At 43.8% G+C, this 21,856-nt stretch overlaps 1 protein-coding gene across 12 annotated transcripts in view; it reads right to left on the minus strand.

Annotated features, from left to right (window-relative positions):
* SGCD (sarcoglycan delta) overlaps window positions 1-21,856 on the minus strand; it is a 410,388-nt gene that overhangs the window by 110,351 nt on the left and 278,181 nt on the right. For all 12 annotated transcript variants that reach the window (XM_021410212.1, XM_021410219.1, XM_021410211.1 and 9 more), the window contains one exon: window positions 21,025-21,210. In XM_021410212.1, coding sequence (XP_021265887.1) covers window positions 21,025-21,210 — 186 coding nt within the window. The remainder of the gene's footprint in view (window positions 1-21,024; window positions 21,211-21,856) is intronic.

The following is a 21,856-nucleotide window of genomic DNA, read 5'->3' on the forward strand; positions in this document are numbered from 1 at the left end:
AGCTTACAAAAACCAGCAATGTGTAATTCCTAGGGACTTAAGCAGGGTGCATTCTCCATTAGATGCACACATGCAATTTTATTTTATACTTAAGCACATTTTGTTGTTGTTGACTCTTCATTTGCTTGCAGCAATTAGGAACTTTGCTCATTACCGAACTACAATATTAGGACGCAGCCCAGCTCGCAGCTGGATATTTTTATGGCTCAGGAAATGCAACGTTCTTGTATTTTCAAAGAATGTAGATTTTCTGAGCTCGCTATCAGAATTAGGAAATATATACATGAATCGGGTTCCATTTTGCTCTTTCATGTCTACCCTGAGATTTCAGCTCTGTAAATGAATCAAACAGAAATGATACAATCTTTAGCAGTTTGTGCATCGGACTGACCAGACACATTAAATAAGGGAGAAAGTTATGGGATAAAAAGACTTTCTAACTCAAAGCAAAGCCTGATGTAGCTTTTAATGCTGGGATTCTACAATGAATATAGGCTGTATGATCGAACTCCATGCGCATGAAGAGCAACTGTCATGAATTTTTAAATTCATATGTGGTTTTTAAATCACATTTAGCAGAAAACTACTCAATGATTTCATTTGCTTTCTGCTTCAGTGGAGACTTCAGTGCACGGCAAAAGAAAACAAATGTTCAGTTTGAGCCTTGCACTTGCTCTCAAACTTCCTGCTTTCAATCTCACACCATCATCTGAGGGAACTGCCCCAAATGGTGAAGTCACCATCCCTGGAGGTGACAGAGAACTGTGGAGATGTGGCACTGAGGGAGGTGGTTAGTGAGCATAGTGGGATGGGCTGGGGTTGGACTTTGTGATCTTAGAAGTCTTTTCCAACCTTTATGATACTATGAAAACTATTTATGGCCTCAATGAGAAATCCTTTCCACCCTTCTGCACAGTCTCAGTCCTGGGTCTTGTTTGGAGCTCCTGTCTGCAGCTGTTCCCAGTTGTTCTAAGTCTCAAGAAAGTTTTGCATTGAAGCTTTTTCATTTCAAAACGCTCTGCCCAGATTCAGGTGTACGGGTAAAAGTGCAATAGCGAGTCACAGGGCAATCACTATATTGAGCATATGTTTGAAAACCAGCAAATGTCAATCAATTCCTCTGAAGAGATGCTGTGGCCAGATGTGCTGCTCTGCACAAAGCACGGCTGGGACATGACCACTCCTCCAGCCACCCCACGGAGGGAACAGTGCACCCAGCCCATCATCAAACCTGCGCTGTCAAAAGAGTCTACATTTTGAAAATCTGCTATTAAAAGCGTTTAAACCAGTGCAACGGAGCCGACAGAAGGAATTATTTGTGCCTTTACGCCAGCAGATCTGAAGCAAGCAAGAAATCTTCAAAGGCAGAGACTCTCCTAAAGCAGCTCAGCACTCCTGACCCGTGCCGAAGCCTCCCTAGGACTGGTCGCCTCGTTGGTCAAAGTCACACATCAGCCCATAACCTGCGATACACCCAGCTGGGCAACAGTAGAGAGCTTATAAAATAATGCAGTGCTCAGTTTTCACTTTCCCTGGGTTTAAAGATGTGTGTGCGTGTGTGTTTTAATTTATAGGCTGGAGGCAGTCTTATTAAATAAAATTTACAGTACTTTACTGAGAACAAGGGAAAAACACTGAGGCTGCAGACCTCTCCAGCATGGATGCTGAACAGATGTTTTCAATGTCTATTTGCATTTTGAACTGAAATTAAAGGGCACAAATCTCAATGGATTTAAGATCTCCGCCAACAATTTGTGAATACTAACAAATGGCACCTAATGATCCATCAAGATTGGCGGTTTTTCTAATTTCTTTCTTTGAGAGGAAGTAAAGATTTAGCTAACAGAATGAAATAAAAGACAGAGAAGTGAAAAAAATATCAAATAATAAAATCAAGAACTTAAAACAGGATCTTAAACCTGAACTACAAAGCTTGACAGCTATGCAGAAGTCTGACAGCAGAGATAGGGTTTAATATTCTCTTATATGAGGGAGCTTTGAATCTCATTTAATTTTATCAGATTTAGAATCATTTGCTAGGGGCCAGACAGCCAACTAGTGTAAATCAGTTGAGCTCCATTAACTTCTACGGAATTACAGTTTCCAATTTACATCAGCTGAGAACCTTGCTGTTACGCTACTATTATTAGCTGCTATTTATAATGCAATCGTACCTACAGCCATCATCTCAAAGATGTGGCTCAACAGGCTCTCTGACATTGCCTGCAGATATTGGAAGACTGCTCCTCTACCCCATGTTGCCCAGAACAGTAAAGTTGACTCTTGCACTACTTTCTCCATGTTCTACCAAAAAGATCAGTCAGGCCAGAGACTACTAGTTAATACGGAATCTGTGCCTAGTTTTGCTATTATATATAGATATATATTCAAGCATAATGATTTCAGATCCAATAATAATAATACAAATGATAATGCATATTATTATACAAATGCTGACCCTTCCAAATAATCTCATGATGGCAACCTGCAAAATGAAGAGGAAAAAAAAAAGGGCCAGAGGAATGGTGTGAGGTTACACAGTAGCCAGCCATAGAGCTGAAGGGTGCAGGGAGCCCCCATCACCACTAGTGAAGCTCCCTTGCTTCTCAAGAAGAGAAGACTCATGGGCCAAATTCAAAGCTGTGCAGGGTGACAGAAGAGACCCAAGTCCCTCGGCCCTTGCAGTGAAAGGAGGTAGCTCTAAGCTTAGAATTTCTGAGTCTTATAAGTTCCTAAAGTTGATGCCTGGGGAATGTTTACACTAAAGATAAGCAGGACCTAACTGATGTGTCAAATTAGGTGGCTAGCCCTCCTCCATGGAGATGTTCCTTCAAGGACCTTTCATTGCAGAAGACCACTGAGTTACCTTGTGAAGGACCGCAGTGCTCTCTTTTGGCTATTTAGTAGACACTAAGGAACTCCTCTCCTTGAAATTAGACATCGAAACAGGCTGATAGCAGAGAGAGTTCCTCACGCCCATCTTGGGAACGCAGACATGTTTTGATGCCTCCTTGTCTCTCAGTGTTCATTTATTATGGATGTACATCCTACTCTGGCACTGTCCAAAGAAAGAACCATCTGTGCACGCAGAGCCTAACTAGTCACAGTCCTTCACGTTGTGTAGGGGATGTTTTCCCTCTGACTCTGCAGGGTATGCAGAAACAGAGGATATGTCATGTATTTGGTCCACTTCCTTCATTCACTGCTTCACATTCTCACAAAACCAAGAAGAGTTTTCTCTCACACCAGCTATTTTCCTGCAGATCCTGTTTCTTGCTCAGATTTGTCTCCTTTTTCTGCAACACGCTGTGAATGTAGACCCTCATCATACAGTTGAAATCCCCTTCAGAGATGAACCAGACTCTTCTCTGTAGTTTGGTACTGCCTGTTCCCCACATCCAGGCAGTGTGGGAGGATGGAGACTGAGACGCACAGATTTGCTAGGACCAGGAGGAGGCAGGCACAGAAGAGACACCAAAGGAACCATCATTCCCATTAGCAAATGCAGCATGAGGCTCGCAATCTCATGGCACGATCAAAACTTTGTAGCATTTTTAATCAAAGCAGCCTGTGTTCATTCCCTGGTTAGCTCCCTGTTTTGAAGATGAACTTCCCATAAGTTCAAGGGCTCAGGAAGAGAAATCTGGTTCAGAGCTTTCTCTTTTTTTACTTATGAACTCCTACTCACTAGGCTTCAATCTCACAAAGTGTTTAAGCTTATGCAAAGTCTCTCTGAAGCAAACGGGACTGTTCACACGCCTGAAGTGCAGTCCTTTGCTGGATCAGGGTGGCAGCTCACTCCTTGTCAGTCTTTCCAAGCTCTGTGCATTCTGTTCAAACATTTTCTAAGGTACACGGGTTAGTGTTAAATATAGAAAGCCCTCTGTTCAATTTTGCTCTCCGAGGCTGACACGCTGCTGAGCCGTGCAGCAGTGCTGAGCCCAGATCTGCAGAGCACAGGGCTGCTGCTGCTCACTGTGATGGGGACTGCTTGGAGGAAGGCATGAGGCAGTTCATCTCTGAACTCACAACTGCTAAGAAAAAGTTTTCTGGTAGGGACCAATAACTAGTACTTGCTAAAGCAAGTATCACATGAGAACATCTTATTCTGCTCCTGTCAATAAGTCGGCTAACTACAAATCCTGAGCCGTTGGCTGTCTTTTTTGCTGCTCTCTAGAAGCATGATTGAGAGCTCTGTATAGACTGATCAAGCAACCCATTAATATTTCACAGCTAGGCTCAGGTTGACTGGCAGTAATTATTCCACAGATTACTTTTTCATTTGAAGTGCAGCTGGTCATCCATTACTTTCTTCACAGTTTTGAAGGTCCAATAATTCCAATTATTTTTATCAACTGGAGACAGGTAAAGAAGCTCTGTAGAAATCTGCCCTGGCCTAGGCACTGAGTGGGTGACTGGAAGCTCACCACCTTTACGCGTTCACTCATGAGAGCCAAGAATCCCCAATTTTCTAGTCACAAACGGAGTATTTATTCCATTTGTAAGAACCTGTAGCTTGGCTTGTGCTTAAACTGCTAGCTGTTCAGCTTTCCGGTCTGCTACCTTACCATGGATGGACAGGACAGGACCATCAACTGGTTTCCATTCACACAGATGCTAGCCAAGTCTATTAGGGAGCTGTACCAGGCTACAGTGGCCATTCTTCCTAAAGACCATGCAGTGTTTCCACAAACCAGCTGTTCCATCAGTAACGTAACTGTCCAGGCAGGACCATGGACTTTGAGTTTTTGGAGAGCTTTGAGTGGCTGAATGGACGCAAGGGCAACCATCTCACATTGAGGGTGTCTGCTGAAGCCAGATTTTGAAATGAAGGATGGCTTTCGCAAGGCATCATGGCATGAATTGCCTACATTGTTCAAAACAAAGAAAGACTTTCAAGCTCTCCCACATCTCTTGCCAGCTTTGTCTTTGTGTACAGCTCCATAACATATGCTAGAGAGCTTGAAACCCGCAGCAGACTGAAAGCTGAAAGTCATACCAGCAGAAAGGCTTCACCAGAAAATTGGCAATCAGATAAGGTCTGCAAGTATGCATTTAATGCTGGAAACATTAGCTGGATTGAACCTGACTGCTGATGAGTTATTCTTCCTTGCCTGACTGGAAGGTCATAAACATCCCCGATATTAATGGTCTGGTGGAAGTCAAGGCTCCATGAGGATGAACTGTTCTCTCCCCATTTCTCATCCACAGAGAACTTTCTGCTCCACTTGTTCAGGAAGTGGGCACTTTGAATAATGTGGGAAAATGCCACTTATCTATTCATAGGGCTCTTCCATCTCGCTGCTGCAGTACTGCCAAGTTTGCTTCAGGACAGAATTTTATTCCATACCTATTTTTCTTAATCTGAAGGTCTGTTTAAGAGATCTGTTCTACAAAATGATACTGCTGGTGCTTACTGCTCCGCTCTAAGAGCGGGTACATTTATTTCATCCTTTGGTGGGAGTCAGATTGCTTCTCCTTGACTCAGTGGGAGGGAAACTTCTGCAATTTTTTCATGCCATCTCTTGAACGTGTGCATTACAGTAGCTTCTCTTATGTTAGGACCAGGATAATAAGATTAGCAAAGAGAGGCTGCAGGGCTCTTCCTTTTCCCAATATTCCAATTAAGTTCTTTCTTCTCCCCAGTGCCACCCACAAGCGACTGAATGTGTGTGCTAAGTGTGCACTTCTCTATCTGTCTGTGTTCTTCTGCATACTTCTCACAACATAACTCCATGCTGCACTAGAAGCAGCCAGTGAGACTTCAGAGAGGAATGAATCCCACAGGCAGATTCGGAGAAGTACGTGTGGGATCTTCTCCAAAGATTGCATTGCAGCACCAGCCTCAAACCTGCTCTGTAGAAGATGCTTGGGACTGTTCGTACACTGCAGTGATGTGAGAGCCTGAATTCTCCTACACAGCATCGTGAGAAGAAATACCTTCCTAAAGCATGGAGGCATTTTCAGCCAGCAAATCCCAGCTTTTTGCGGGCAGGTATGGCACTTTCATGAATGCTGAACCGGATTTCTCACCTCAGTTGGAAGGCTGAAGACCCACTCTGCCCAGCAGTGGTGTGAAATAAATGACAGTCTTAGCTGGAAGCCAGGCTTTCTTATGCAAGGCACCAGAGATTGTTCCTGCACAATGCATTCATTTAAAACACTTGCTATAAGGAGTGCCCTTATTTCAGCTCACTGAGTATGAAATACATGCATAACATTCAGTAAAGTTACAAGAAGATAATTTTATTGCCCATAACATCCCGTCTTACTGAGTCCCCTAAGGCGCACTCCATAATCCACCAAGCACAGAGTATCCCAGTGGGTATGTCAACATTGCTTCATGAAAAAAGAGCAAGAGAGAGCGCTGGGAACAGCTGGGAGCACCGTGCACTGCCATGCTCAGCTGTGCAGGACCCTCCTGGGCAGTGTGCACCAGCACCTGCATTATCCTATGCACAGCTGCTGCAGGCTCCCCATAGCTCCACCTGCTCCCAGAGATGCTTTCCAGACACAGCCACAGGCTGAGCTCCCAGGCTTGCTGTCTGGAGGAGCAACAGGTTTTGTATTGGGTGTTTGCTCACCCAAATGACTGCCCTGCTCTATCTGGGAAGCTGGGGCAATCAAATATTTAACATATTGAACAAGAGCACTCCCAGCTAAGAGGAATAGCAATTAAAGGCCTGCTGACTCATCATGTATCAAAGGGAAGCGATGCAGTAGGGAACAGAAATATTCTGAAGGAGTCAGATGTTGGCAGTGTGCTAGGCCAGGAATTCCTATTAATGACATCCCAAACAAGCTGAGGACAACGTTTGCTTAAAATCCCCACTGGGGAGGTGTATTGACAAGAGAGAAAAGGCAAAAGGAAAATGGGTATTTTGGAGTATATAAAGAACACATCACTCTATTCTACAATAAAGATGACAGAAGATGGCAGTGTTACAGTCCTAGGCATGTGGAACCTATCTGTACACAGCAATTCAATACACTGGAAAACATGCTCTTTCAGCTCCCTCTACAAGCTTACCCACTTCTATGTGCATACACCAGGTACGTACGTGCATATGATTGTGGGGCCAATTTCTGCCCAGTCTCTGCAAGAAAAGGCATTGTGCTGCTTGCTGGCCCTGAAACAATGCTTTGACTCTGAAGGAAGATGTGTCCAAGTCTGACCACAGATACTGGACCTTAAGGTCACATCTGATTTTGCTTGAACAGAAGACTGTGTGTAATCGCTGACTTAGCATAATGATGACACTCAAGCAAAAAGGTTAGAAAGCGAATCTAAGCTCCAACAAACCCACATGAGTCTAATGAAAGTAAAAATGGACCTGCAGGCATTATTATCCACATGAACACAGCTGCTGTGAGTACACAGGTTCTGTAAATAGCAAGGCTATCTGAAGTGACAGGGAACTTTCTGTGTTTCATTGTCAGGAGACATCAGAAGTCTAAGAAATGGAAAGTTCCTGTAGCTGATGATGCTGAAGAGGCAGATATTCTCAATCTATCTAAACCCTTACAGACAAGTGTGTAGAAATGCTCCCTGGGCAGCAGCAGGGCAGGCAGCAGCACAGGACTGGGTCCAAATCTTTCTGGTTACCACACAGATACCAATCTCCTTGCTGCAAAACTGTGCTTAAAAGCAAGAAAACACGTAAGTCAGAACAGGACCAGTGACTTACAGTTTACCAGCCATTCCTTTGGGAAATTGTCCCTGGTGTCACCAGGTGGTTTACTTTCCCAAAGGTCATAGTGGAAGATAAATCACCTTTCTCACTGCAATGTCAGCCGTGTGATTTACAAACCACATAGGCAAGCCAAAGCTGCTGGTTGCTCTCTGCCCCAAAACATCCCTCCACTTCCTTTTCCATAAACATTCCTGGTGTCTTGTAAACATCCCCACATAATTACCCACCTATGGAAGCAGCCACCAGAGCAAGGTCACTCAAGGGAGTTCATGCCTCAGTTCAGGTGTACATTTTTAAGTTTGGCTAACCTTAAAGTGCCCCTTAAGCACATAGCACTTCAGCCCTAAAATACATAATCATTAACGATTTAAAGCAGAAAGGAATTTAAGTGAGTTAGACATCCTGTAATGGGCCTTTTGACTAGGGCCATTAGGAACATTTTGGTTCAGTTCAGACATAATTTATCATCCTGAGTGGAATTCACCTGAAAGGCAGGCAGCTTCTTCTGCTCCTGTAGGTCTTTCCTTAGGAAAAGAAAGAAGAAAATAATGGAAAGAGGAAAAAAAAAAAAAAAAGAAATCCATTCAGCTTTTCTGCTTTCCTAAACAGCTTAAGGTTATGAATGCCAGACAGCTTCCAGTTAGGCATTTATTGCTGTCTTTAATAGCCAAAACCTATCAAAAACCTCCCGAGGCTAAATACAGAGGAGAGAGCAAAAAGTAATCATTTTATACTCCAATCCTTGCTAGGAAAAACCTGCTGAAAGAAGGCGAAGGTGCTGCAGACCGGTCTCTTTTCCCTTCCTAACTCACCAGTTAATTATGGCAATGCAGCCTGTAGGCACCTGGGTCACCCACAGCAGCAGCCAGGCTCACCTGGTCCCCACCACTAATGCACTTCTGGATAGCGACAGTAAATTAAGGAGAGAGCACAGCTTAGCTATTAAACAGCAACACAGCCATAAAATAAGACATTTCAGCATACAGATGTGATTTTTAGGCCGGTGTCAACTCATTGTGATGCTCCAGTTATTCCGTTCAATAGAAAGTCTGACAGCGTTCATAAGCATGGCTCACTCTTATATGGGGAACGTGTAAAAATGCTGATGCGTTATGCATGCTGTTGTATATAAACATGAAAAATAGCAAAGGTAAGCCAGAAAAGGTTTAAGTCCTTCAGAATTTAATAGAAAAAATATCCAGCCATCTTTCTGAGTGATTAGAGAAAATTACATCTCTATCAAAGAACTGTGAAAGGTAACAAAAAGCTGCTGGGATGGACACGTTCCCTGCTTCATTCATTCAGGAAGCACTGTGAGGAAGGGAACGTGCACTCTGAGACTATGGTTGATAGCAAACTTTTAAAAACTCTAATTTACTCGTTAAAACACAGTGGAGACGACTGTGATCAGATTCCTTATCCATAGGATAAAAAAAGGAGGTGCAGAAATACAGATGGAGCAAGGGATCACAGTAACAAAGCACGCACCCCATCCATGGAGAACAACTGTCCCCCATCCCCATGGCACAGAGATGATGCTGGGGTACTGCCACGTGACTGCAGCTGGAACGCAGTTGCAACTACTCTGCTCCCATTTACTTATTTTTAATCATTTTAAGGGATTTTCACAGGGTGCAGGCAGCTCTGGTAACTGATTAGTGTTTATTGCTAAGACAATTCGTAGAGCTTCTATAAGCCAGAAGGAGTCGTGCTGGGAGATCTGCTTTCTGTTCTAAATATAGCAGCGCAAGAAATGAAATCCAAGTGGCATATTTCAGTGGGATTTCCCAGGGAGAAATGCACTGCACACATGGTTCATTAGAGACCTTTAAAACAGAAACAAGAACTACAGATTGCACCAGTGCAATCCCTTCCCTGCGCTGTTACTGAAAACATTTTGGATGAATGGTGGTCATTTCCCCATCACAAATCTCATCATCTCTCTACGCTTCCAGTACGTATTTCAGACAGCTCATCCAATATGAACATCAGTGATAACTGGCTGAGCTGTAACTCAGCCATTCAACTTCACAGTTCTTATTGAATGGATTCACTTTAAGAAGAGGAAAAGGAAAGAAAAACTAAGTACAACAGAATGGTTTACTGTCACTTACTGGGATTCATGTAGAGCTGGCCCCCAGTTGCAGACCCCTGTGACGTTTTCCAGAGCTGGGCAGCTGTTTCTGTAAGATTTCAGAGCAGAGATGTGTAGCTGTTTTCAGCCATCTCTGTGCTCAGAGCTCTCTTGATCCTTTCTCTGTGTTTTGCACTGCATAAATTCCCACAGCGTCCACATATTTGTTTTAAACTGACATACCTAACAGGTGAGTGAAATCCATTTAACATGTCAACCTATAGATTATCACTAACCTAAAGCAACAACAACAACAACAACCAACAACAAACCAGACGGGGTTGCACTCTTCTTTCCAATTGCCCAGATACCGTCCATATTTCAAAGTTTACAACCCTTTCCTTTGCAGCCTGCCTTCGGAGCCACACACTGCCACTGATTCCCGTCTCATTTATACGTGTGTAACCTAGAAGCAATGCCATGGACTGTCAGCCCTGTACAAGGAGAACTGAGTCATCCATCAAGTGCCTGGCTACTCCGTGTTTATTTAGCACAGTCTGCAGGCAACAGGGAATTAACCGACTTCCCAACTCCAGGCTCCGACCTCACCTGCAGAACAGTTCTTTTTCCCCAAAGCGTGAAACTCTTCCCTTGTGCAGAATGCTCCTGTAGCACAGACCCGTAATGCCTTCCATTTTGGTGAATTTCTTATTTGGATGGGGAACACAGCCATGGTGCTGCTCCCATGGGCTCCCAACATCACCTACAACAAAGGTCTCGCAGTGGCCTCAGGCTCCCTACAGCACTGTTATCTCAACCCTGAACACCTAACGGCTCCTCATTCTCATTTAAAGGAACAAAAGGACTGACTAGGCAAACTGTACTGCAGAAAAGCTTCGACTAGAGGAAAGGTGCAATGGCAATAAATGTAGCTCCACTGGGAAGAAGAAAGAAATTAAACATCTGCTTTCTAACATATAGGATTTTTCTTGTGCGATGTATGACAGTGAATCATTTATAATACTAGCAAAGACAAATACCTCTGGTCAATAGGTTTTGACAAGTAACTTCAAATAAAGATGAAATTTGCTCTATAATCTACACTTGCTGGTGGTGAACTGAATCATCCTCCCTTCCAGACAATGCAGTTTTCTGTAAAACCACAGCAGAATTGTTGGGATCCACCCAGCCTTCCTCTAGCCCAACCATCAGCTGCTCAGCCTGGCGTTCCTCCCCTTTGTAAGATTCAAGGCTTTGCTGAAAACCTTTTAACAATCTCATCTGATGACAAGCCTCCATAAATAAGACCTTCATTCTGCAGTAGTTTGTGTACACAAATATGTAATTAGCAGGAATTCCCTTTCTAACACGTACGAGAAGTAAGGATTGTAAAAGGCATTTGATTTCTTAGTTTCCCAGAACAAAGAGCCTTAATGCCTTGTTTTGAAGGACAAAGTATTTGTTGTCAGAAACAATCCCACCGTACTAAATAACCTCAATCAAAATCGGCACCTACACACATCTATGTGGCTTGCACCTACACAAAATACATTTCAGGGCACAGCATACATAACTAAAACACTCCTTTTTCTCCAGAAAAATGAAGAGGTGCTATTTGTCAACGTGTTTGCTTGCTAAGAAGTATCAGAGGAAGATCCCATGTTTTCATGGATTTAAGTGCAGCTGCAACTTGGAAAATCATGACACCTCTACAGCTGACCAACAATGATGTTTCCATTTCTGACTCGTGTAAGCTCTAAGAGGTCGATGTTTTACCATAGAATCATAGAATGGCCTGGGTTGAAAAGGACCTCAAAGATCATCGAGTTTCAACCCCCCTGCTGAGTGCAGGGTCGCCAACCACTAGACCAGGCTGCCCAGTGCTTCACCATACATTAATGAGAACTTCTGCAATATATGGTGTTAATGAACAACGTAAGAACACAGAACAGCAGAACACTCTCATATTTTTCAACATTCATACCTCCAGCATAGAGAACAGACAGTAGAAAATGGCCATATCTGCTGCTGCAACGTACACGCTCTCTTCTGTCATGCTTGTTTTCAGATTTGTAACAGAAGAAGGGATTTTAATAGAGCAGAGGGTGCAAGCAGAGTGATTGTCCTGCCAGAAGAGGCAAGAAAACGCTGAGAGCTGTAATTAGGCAGAATCCACGATTTGAGTGCTGCATGCTCGTGTCTGAGACAGTGCCACATGCGATGTCATGCCTGCCATAGGGCACAGCGTGCACCAGCATCACTGGGGCAATGCAGCCACGTGGAGCACTGGCCATCCTCAGAAAGGTTTCTCAGTCCCACTCTCTGATGTTGACACCAAGTGCCAAACTACAAACATATTGTGAAGAGGAAGATCAGCTTCCTTCAACAAGAATGCATGGTGCCCACGGACTTTTCAAAAACACACCACAAGCCTGGCTTCTGAGTAATTAAATTGAATCTTAGCTGGTTAAACCACAGTGAGTATGCTTCGCAGGGTCCCTCAGTCACCTTCACTGCACAAGGATAAAATACTTTTCAGAGACCCTGTGCGTGGGAGGAACCTTTTTTTTTTTCTTTTTCCTGTGGTGGGGCGGAAACTCTAAAGACTTCCATTAGAAGCAATTACTGGAGATGTAGAGGATTCTCTGAGGTTAAGCCGCCCTTCATTTTCTCAAGAGAAGCCTTTAATTAAATGCAAATAATCACAAATTTCATATAGCAGATTGCCATAATTTCACTATTAGTTACTGGATCTCATTTAAAAAAGGAAAGAGGTGGGCAATAGTGCTGGGTGGATGAGAAGTAATGAGAACCCAAGAGGTCAAGGCTGAATTACCTGTGTAAATCTATTCCTCTCCTATAAATCTGTCTGCAACCATATCATTTCAGCGTTAACAGGTTGTCCTTCATGCAAGTGCACTGGAGTGTAGTCCCATAGAAACTTGGGCCTCAATACAAATAATTACCTCACTCCATCTTACCATTGACCATGGCAGCGAAGGCAGGACAGGTAATGGGGAAGATGTAATTGAAGTGGAAATGACCAGAACTAAAATGTAAGCTGTGATGAATTCAAATGGTATATTCAAGCTCATCTCCGTAGCAGAGCTCTGGAAGAACAGGCACATGGAATGGCAGCATCCAGCAGCGAGTACTTCAAAGACATTTATCAAATCAGGGATGAGAATATATAGCAGAGAAGATGCATCCAAGTACGGAAGAGATAACATAGTGTCTGCAGAAGGAAGGAGGAAGCTGCAGTCCGCAAAAGCACAGGTTTGTAGTTTTGTCCACAGAACTGTTAAAGCCTCAGAACACGTTCTGAACATTTCATGATGTAAATCACAGAATCATTTGAGTTGGAAGGGACCCTTGAAGGCCATCTGGTCTGACTCCCCTGCAATGAACAGGGACACCCACAGCTCCACCAGCCTGACCTTGGGTGTCTGCAGGGACGGGGCACCACCACCACCTCTCTGGGCGACCTGTGCCAGCGCCTCACCACCCTTATTGTAAAAAACTTCTTCCTTATATCCAGTCTAAATCTCCCCTTTTTTAAATAGGGTAAATGCATGCAAATGCAGGAAGTATACACTGCTTTCTTCTTAATCCCTTTCTCCTTTAGTTCAGTCTCCCAGAAACATATCACAGTCAACCACAGAGTCATAGAATGGCTTAGGTTGGAAGGGACCTTAAAGATCATCGAGCTCCAAACCCCTGCCATGGTCAGGGCTGCCAACCACTAGATCAGGCTGCCCAGGGCTCCATCGAACCAGCAGCAGTTAGCCTGCAAACTGGGGCTCCACATTAAGAGCCTGAGTTTCTGCTACTCCGTGCTTTGCATAGTAACTTACAATGATGGCAGAGCCACCTCCAGCCCCATTCCACAGACTGCAACACCGAACAGCAAGGAACAATTTAAGCAGCAGCTTTCTGAAAAGCTGATGGCTTTGCAGTTCCAGGCCAAGTTGGAAGAGGTGTGGAGGCCTCACCACGCAGCTCCTCTGCCTGAAGGCAATCACCGAGAAGAGGTGCTTCAGAAGAATTCTATTTTTGTTACAGAAATGGCTGCTCGGTTTTCAAAGCTGAGAAGGTCATTGGTCTCTGACGCGCAGAGAGTTCAAGAGGGATGTCAGAAAGCTCAGAAGGTAAAAAAAGCACAGGGAACAAGGGAAGGAGAGGTGGAGAACCTACTACACAGATCAGCCCGGCACGTCACTTCTGTGTGGATTCCCAAATTAAATCATTTCTCCTAATGTACAGTGAGAATATGGGGAGGGATCAGATTGCGAGCTATTCAGAGGACTAGCTGATTATCAGCATTTTAGCAGTGAGCTTGTTTTTGTTCTTCCTCACATTTATAATAATACCTTTTACATGTTCTCTAAGAGACAAATCTCCCTGTGCTTCAGAAGCGCTAGGCTGAAGATCTTTTGTTGGCGCTGAGAAGAATGCTAATGTGAAATATCTTATTTCTTCAGATGAAAGAGAAGCTGAGAACAATCCCCTCCGGAGGGAGGTGGCAGAAGCAGGATCGGGGATCAAGAGTTTATGACTCACCTCCCTGCACAGCCCACCGCATCCCCACCACTCGCTGGGTCCTGCAGGGATTGATGGCACCGCAGCCATAAACCCAGTATGCTTGAGACACTCCTGTCTCCTGAATGTGTACTTCTCTTCAGGGGTTTTCAATATGCTAAGTGGCTTAAGAACAACAGAGAAGAGAGAGCTGGAAGCTTGTACGCTGAGGTGGAAGCACAACTGCATAAGCCTCAGTTCCGCACGAAACCCAAACCACCACAATATTTGAGGGAAAAGGGCCATCTACCTTCATAACAGGCTGTATGCCGCAGCCTGCCTTGTGCAATAGACGAAGAATAAAAACAGGAATTACCAAAATGATCGCTGCATAGCACATACAGTTTGGTTTAGAGGCACTGGTGGAAGACTCACTGTTTTTTTTTGCTTCCATGACACGTCTGTAAGCATATCCAATGCCATGGTACTGAAAGAACTCAGGGGTTTAGCACAGAGTACAGACAGTGAGGAAAAAATATGGGCTCCTTTCATCACTGTGTGGTAACAGGAAGATGAAGGCCTTATGTGCTTGTGTTGGCTGAGAGGATGTGCTATTAGGATAATAAAAATGACATATGGTCAGAGACTGAGTTTTCAAAGGTGCAGCACTAGAAGAAATCGATGCATTGTAACTTAGCAAGTGATCAGGACCAGAAGCCTGACACTGTGGATGATACAACAGTGGAGGAACCAACTTTGCAACAACTTCGTGCAATATCCTATTAAAACTGTTTTATTCTGAACTCCAAAAGAGTGAAGGTGAAATAGCATAATATATATCTTTAAAGGATACAAAATCCCAGTTGTTTTTCACACAGAAACACAAACTCCTTAAGAATGAAATCCAGGTCTCTGAAAACAGCAAAAGAAAAGCAGAAACTTTTTTTTTTTTTTTTTAAATCTGGGAAGAAGGGAATTTGAATTCGGGGTACAAAACTGCAAATAAAAAGCATTACAATTAATGGCGGATCCACCGAAGACCACGTCAACATTTTCACTGCATTCCACAGGGGTAAGGATTTAATCCATAGAAACTTCTTCGCTTAACAGAACAGTCACTCACAGCACTGCTGGTTTTGTCAGATCCCTACAAGATTAACATCTTTATATCAGAAGATGCAGTCCATGTGAATGAGAACTGAAAGGAAAGACGCAAAGCTCTGGGGTAATGCGGGCGGTCTCGAAACAATTACTTGTTTTATAAAAGGAGTAACATGAATTAAGATGGAAAAGTGCACAATTCTGTGTGTGTGAAGGAGAGAGAGGAAAAAAAAACCATTCACTCTTCCCTCAGTAAGGATATAGCAAAATTAATTCTAATTCTAAACAATTTAGCTGACCAATTAGAGCTGCACTACAAAGCAGAAGCTGAGAAGCTGAGCAGATTTATTTCCCATGTTGGCTTTAGAATTGCACCTAAAAAGACCCCAGAGAAATCATGAAAAGGGAACGTAAACTGCACAGTCATTATATTCTGAGGCAATTTTTAATTAAAAAAATTAGAACAAAGTCTATTCCTTTAAATCATTAATAAAAGAATCCAGCCTATTAAGCAGATGAGCTTTCTTAACTCTAATCCATCTTTACTGCTGCGTTATTACCCAACTGTTTTCCTGTAATTAAAATGTGGCAGGTAGTTTACACACAAGAGGGAGTAATTGTATCGGAAATAACTGTTCATAACCAAACTTTAGAAGCATATTTTTCGTATCAACTTCTAATAAGGAAAGCAAGATAATGATGATATTTAGCACTTTTGCCACCTACAGCAGCATTTTGTCTGTAAATTGTTTGCATTTCATTCGCCAATGCTAAAATACACCCTTCAAGCTATGAAGATAGCCTATCGGTCATTTTTCCTACTCAATTAGAATTAAAAAATATGGCTGAACCTTATGCTAAAGGATCCCAATCTGTGTGGTTCTGGAAAGAGAAAACAGAATTTGAATGAGCTGTAGGAACCACTCCAACCTCAGTCTGATCGGGAGAGGAAGGGAAGGTCCCCTTCTCTCTGCATCCCAAGGAAGATGGAGGGAGCCAGGTCATTGTCTGCCCATTTCTCTGGGGCATTTCCTTAAAGGTGCATGCTCAGGTGACATAAGCATTGTGAGTGGGTTTGTTCAGATCTGAAAGCAGCACGTGCTCTCCCAGTTTGGAGGAAGCTGTTAGCTTTTGCTCTTGAAGGGCCTCCTAAATACCTCAGCTGCAGAGTAATTTCCTTACAAAGAAGAAGTCAAAGACTTTTCTATAGATTTTGCTTTGCATTATTCTTAGAAGGCAGTTTTCCAGGAATTTCAAACCTTGCAAGCCAACTTAGGGGAAATTATTTATTATTACCTATAGTCTGGTAGTATCTGGCAATACGTAGGCCTGCAGGCTGCTGTATGCAAAGAACAGACAATTCAAACTGGGTGGACAGAAACACCAGGGCAGAGCAAAGGGACCTCAGTGGTTTGAATGGCAGATGAGTAGGTGGACTACTGCCATTTAAATATAGCCTCAACAGATCAGAGACGCTCAGCGTATCATAGGCAACTACTCCACGGTGTGTGCTCATCTACAGAGTCACAGGCAATCCTACTGCTAATGACTCGCATCACTGGATGCTAATGCAGGTGGACCATAAAGAGGAAGACCATTAAAAGCTCTGGTTCCAACCCTGTAATTAGATTGGCACCTACAAACCTTGAGGGGCTCAGCCGAGCTTGGCACAGCTCGTGGTTGAGCAAAATTCACGTAGGATGCAGCTCAAGCTGCCCCAGACCTGCAAGCTGCAAGGGTGAGTCACATACACAGCCCACAGGCATTCGTTTTTTCTCCCCAAACACATTATGTGTAAACCACATACTTCTACCAGGCTTGTCCAAGATCCAAATGAGCTGGAGTACCTCTACCTATACATCATCAGAAAGTTTAGTGCTGGATCCTGGTTTCTACCTCAATTAGGTTAGGCCACCTTCAGCGGGCATTTGGGTTTTGACCCAAATTGGTGGCATCGCTCCAGATGCATTCTGTGGTTTGGCTTAAAAATCAAAGTAAAGTTTAGAGGTAGCAACCTCCGCAGAGCTTCCTGCAGCACAGCTCTAATGCAAATGAACTGGATAAATGGACCTGACTGTGTGAACCAGCTGTGGAACAGGCAGATGATATTCGGGTACCCTCCAGGCCTGTTTTTCATACAGCTTGTGCCGGGTAAAATCATTTAGAACAAATCGAGGATCAAATACCACACAAGGACTGAGTGACTGCAGCAGAGCACAGACCTGGCTGTGACCAACTGGCTCCATGCAAACACACCACCACTTTGACAGCCCTGCATAAGAAGCAAAAGCCACCCTTAAACTTACGCCTTGAATGTTCAGATTAAAGCAAAGCCCAGAATAAATTAGTTATGCCTTGCTCATTAAAAGCCACAGACTGGAAGCTTATGCTTTGATTTCACAGGAGTTTCCTGCCTGAGCATGTCACAGGGCACACAGAGGGGAGAGGAAGGGAGTGAAGAAAGGGAGCTCAGGGCTTGACATGGAGTGATGGGTGCTGCCCAATGTGCTGTACAAACCACAGGAGGTGGTGTTTTTTTCCCTCTAAGATGGTCTCGCTTCCTCTCCTCCCTTCTCCATACCCCATTATCAGCATTTAAAACACCCCCGAGTTTTCCCGAGCAGGTTTGCTGTGCTCATTAAGATACACTGAGCACTTACTGGCTATAATGAGCACTCATTAAATCCTGGTAAGTGCCAGGACCATCCTGTGGAGCTGAACAGACTCAGGTTCTGGGAGGGATCAGGGGTTGGGAAGATACTGGAAGCATTACATTTTCCATAACAACAGAACTATAAAACTTTCCCCTCCTTTTTTCTCTTTTTTATGCTCTGCAAGCACTGAGGTAACTCAGACCTGCTAAGCAGCAGCTATTGCTTACCGACTGCTCAAATCATTCCCCTGCCCCAGAAGGCCTCTCAGCTCCTCTTATCAGAACAGGAACAAATTAAAGATTTTGCGTATTTGCATCTCCTCATTTGAGAATATTCGTACGTTTGTTATTTAGAGATAAAAGTCTGCTTCTAAAAATTCACTTAGTGCAGTGATTTTCTCCGCCGCAGGGAATGGTGCAGGAGGAATTGCAGAGCAGGATCCAGAGCAGCTGGCGAGGCTGCAGCAGAGCAGCACCATGGGCTCAATGCTCTTCAGGACCGCACAGCAACCATTTCCAAGGAACAGTCTGCTCTATTTTTAATAATCTGTTCGGTCACGTCATTCGGTCCCAACACAGCAAAGCAGCGCCATAACTGTAAGCTGCAGGAGTCTCAGATGTCTGCTGGGCTCCTACCACTCTTTCAGTGGGGTCTTAACCAGTTCCAGCTTGGAACAGCCGAAACCTGGTTGTACTCTGCAGGTCCATCTTGGAGGAAGCAACCAGCTGCCTGGAAGAGGCATCTCCTTCTACCAAAACGCATCTCCACGTCTCTTCTCTGTAGTGCTTGCCCCAAAAACTGGGAGTTGTGCTTGGAAAGGTAAATGCCTTGAATTCTTGTCGCAAACATCCAAACAGTTCCTATCCATTTAGTAACAGATCTTTTCCCAGAGATGACCAGAATGAGAGATCTCTCCTCGAGACATCACTCCTTGATTGAACACAATCTTTTGGGTTATGGCATGCATCTCACTATCGCTCTACATTCATAGAGCGATAGAATGGCTTAGGTTGGAGGGGACCTTTAAGATCATCTATTCCAAGCCTCCTGCCATGTGCAGGGTTGCCAACCACAAGATCAGGCTGCCTGGGGCCCCATCCAACCTGACCCTGAATTTTTATTTTACAGACTAACATACTTCAAGATCAAGGAGACAAGCTGCACACCTCTTATGTGCCCTCTTATGTTTATTTCCCACTGGCTGCGTCAGAGAAACACAGACATACATCCTGACCAGCATGCCCACACCTATAAATATCATAAAGCAGTACCCACTGCAGTGCTGCAGTATGGGATTTCATCCCCCAAAGCTGTTCAGCACCTACTGACATGAAAACATACAAAATTAGCTAAAAACAGACACAAATATACTTTACGCTGGACTAATTCCCAGTGAGTCACAGAGGGTAAGCGACTATTTAAGGAAACTGAATCAGACAACAACTTGAAGATCAGCGCATCCCAGAAAAAGCAAGCATACAGGCTAGTGGGGAGAGAGCTGCTGGAAGGGAGAGGTTTTAATCTAATGACCATATATGTCACAATGGCATCAATTTTGTAAGAGTAAGTAACTGGTCAGGTTAAGAATTAACTGCTCTAGTTTGGCTCACTCTGCATCCACTCACAGGAGCTTTCCATGGATTACTGTTTTGTAATTGCTTGCTCCCTAAGCATACGTGCATCACAATGTTCTGCACACCTTGACAGCAGACCAGTTAGAGAAATGAACTCAACATGTTCCCTAGCCACAGTATTTTGTCTGCTGGATACAGCAAGTCAGAGATTGTTTACTCAACTTCTCAAGGCCCATTAATGACATAGTGCTGGATGCAGCTGTTCAGGGCTTCACAAGACCAAAGCAGAGAAGGAAATGCTGGGAGGCTTCAAACGCACTATTGGGATCAGAGCCTGGCTGGGAAAGTCCTTGAAACTGATTTGGGTGATTTTAATCTTACAGCTCTCCCATGAAGCAAACCAGGGATTAAAGCCTCAAACTTAATTTCTCCCGAAGATCCTAACGGTCCTAAAATCGCTCCACCTGACCAGGGTGGCAACGACCACTTCGAAAAAGGGGGCATAAGTCATTTCATTTTCACTCTGCTTAGCCAAATTATCTACTGAAAAGCTAGGCTTTTCAGTAAATAAAGGCTTGCTAGCTCTTGAAAACAGGGTGTGCCTGGTTCATCACGTCCTGACTTTCTGGCGTGTTGAGCAAGGGAGGAAACGTTCACTCTGTATAAAAAGGCACCCCATATTGTCCTGAAAAGTCTGAGCTGAGCTGAAGTGATGTGCTGGGCGCTCCGAGCCCAGAAGGCATCACCTATCCCTACACAATCTATCTCCCATTGCACATCCGCATTTTTCCAGGCTCAATCCCAGCACAAGGGAGGCAAGGACAAGCTCCACCTGAATGCCACACCCACAGAGCCACTCCAGGAATGTTTCACCATGCAGCTAATTGAAACACACTTTTATGTAACTTTGCCTAGGAAAAAGGCAAATGAAGTTTCACAACTTCTCAGCCACGGAGAAAAAGCACAAAAATGTGTCAGAGAAAGGCTCAAACTCATTCCCATCCCCCAGTTAATAAGAATCCCCTTTTATTAATTTTAAAATGCTTTATAACTAAGTCTTTGGAAGGCATTATATAAACACATTTGTGTATATATTATATATATACAAAGACGCATGTGTGTGTACGTGTATATGTATGTATATATATAGATCGGATCGGAGGAGGAATGTGATTCATGATGCTGAGCTGATTCCCCAGCCTGGCAGTCCTGCAGACAGCCCTAAGAGTCATGCTCCAGCAGAGAAAGAAAAGGACTGTTGGATAAATTTGTTCCTCTGTGTAGCAACAGCTATCTATGGCAATTAAGGCACCCCACTACTGAAGCCATATCTGAATTCATGCGCAGAGAAGTGACCATCACCCCCTGTCGTCTTCCCCCCATCTTTCAGGGTAACCCCAGCTACTTACAATTGTGAAGTTCATAACCTTCAGAATCCAGATGGTCATAGCAAGGTTCACCAGGATTAAAATCATTAGGAGCAGCACAAAGAAATAGAGGCATCTCTTCCTCCAGCCATAAATCCCGACTTTGTACACTTGGGGCCCTTCTGAGGTCTGCATGGTGCTCCTGTGCGCGTACTGCTCCTGAGGCATCTGAAACAATCGCACAAAAATAAGAACGCGGATTAAGCAGCAAGACAAATCCGATGATAAAAACTGCTAAGGGTTTGTGTCCGTGCCTCTTTGAGGTTGGTGGAGTTTTTGTTCTTCCTTTTTCTCTCAGAGTTTACCAGCTGGGCAGCACCTCCTTCAGTACCTTAGTTCTGCATTATCCTCCTTGCTGCTCACTGTATGCAGTAATACACCGTAAGAGAATTTTATGCATTAGATGTGTATATACATTTATAAATACACATAAGCACACTGTCTAAAGGTATCCTATGGAGATCACTCTCAAGTGACTCTCCTCACCTCCCTGGGTTTTGCAAGGCTGGCACTCTAGGGCCTCGAAGGATCCGGAGGGGAAAATTCTGCATGCGTTTGGTAAAAGCAGTTGAGTTCAGCAGTTTGTTTTGAAGATGCAATATTACTTCGCAGAGGCTTTAATTCGACAAAAAATCACCTCAAATAAAATCACTCCTTCCAGACAAAGAAAAAAAAGGCAAAGGAGAAATGTTTGTCTTTTTCTCCCCTACTTTCTTAACCGAATAAACCTGAAACACAAAGTCCTCCTAAAAAATTACCCCCCAGATATCTCCACAGATTTAACAAGAGTGCTCTGGGCAGGCAGGTATGGCGT

Source organism: Numida meleagris, chromosome 12, assembly GCF_002078875.1.
Source record: "Numida meleagris isolate 19003 breed g44 Domestic line chromosome 12, NumMel1.0, whole genome shotgun sequence".
Lineage (NCBI taxonomy): Eukaryota > Metazoa > Chordata > Aves > Galliformes > Numididae > Numida > Numida meleagris.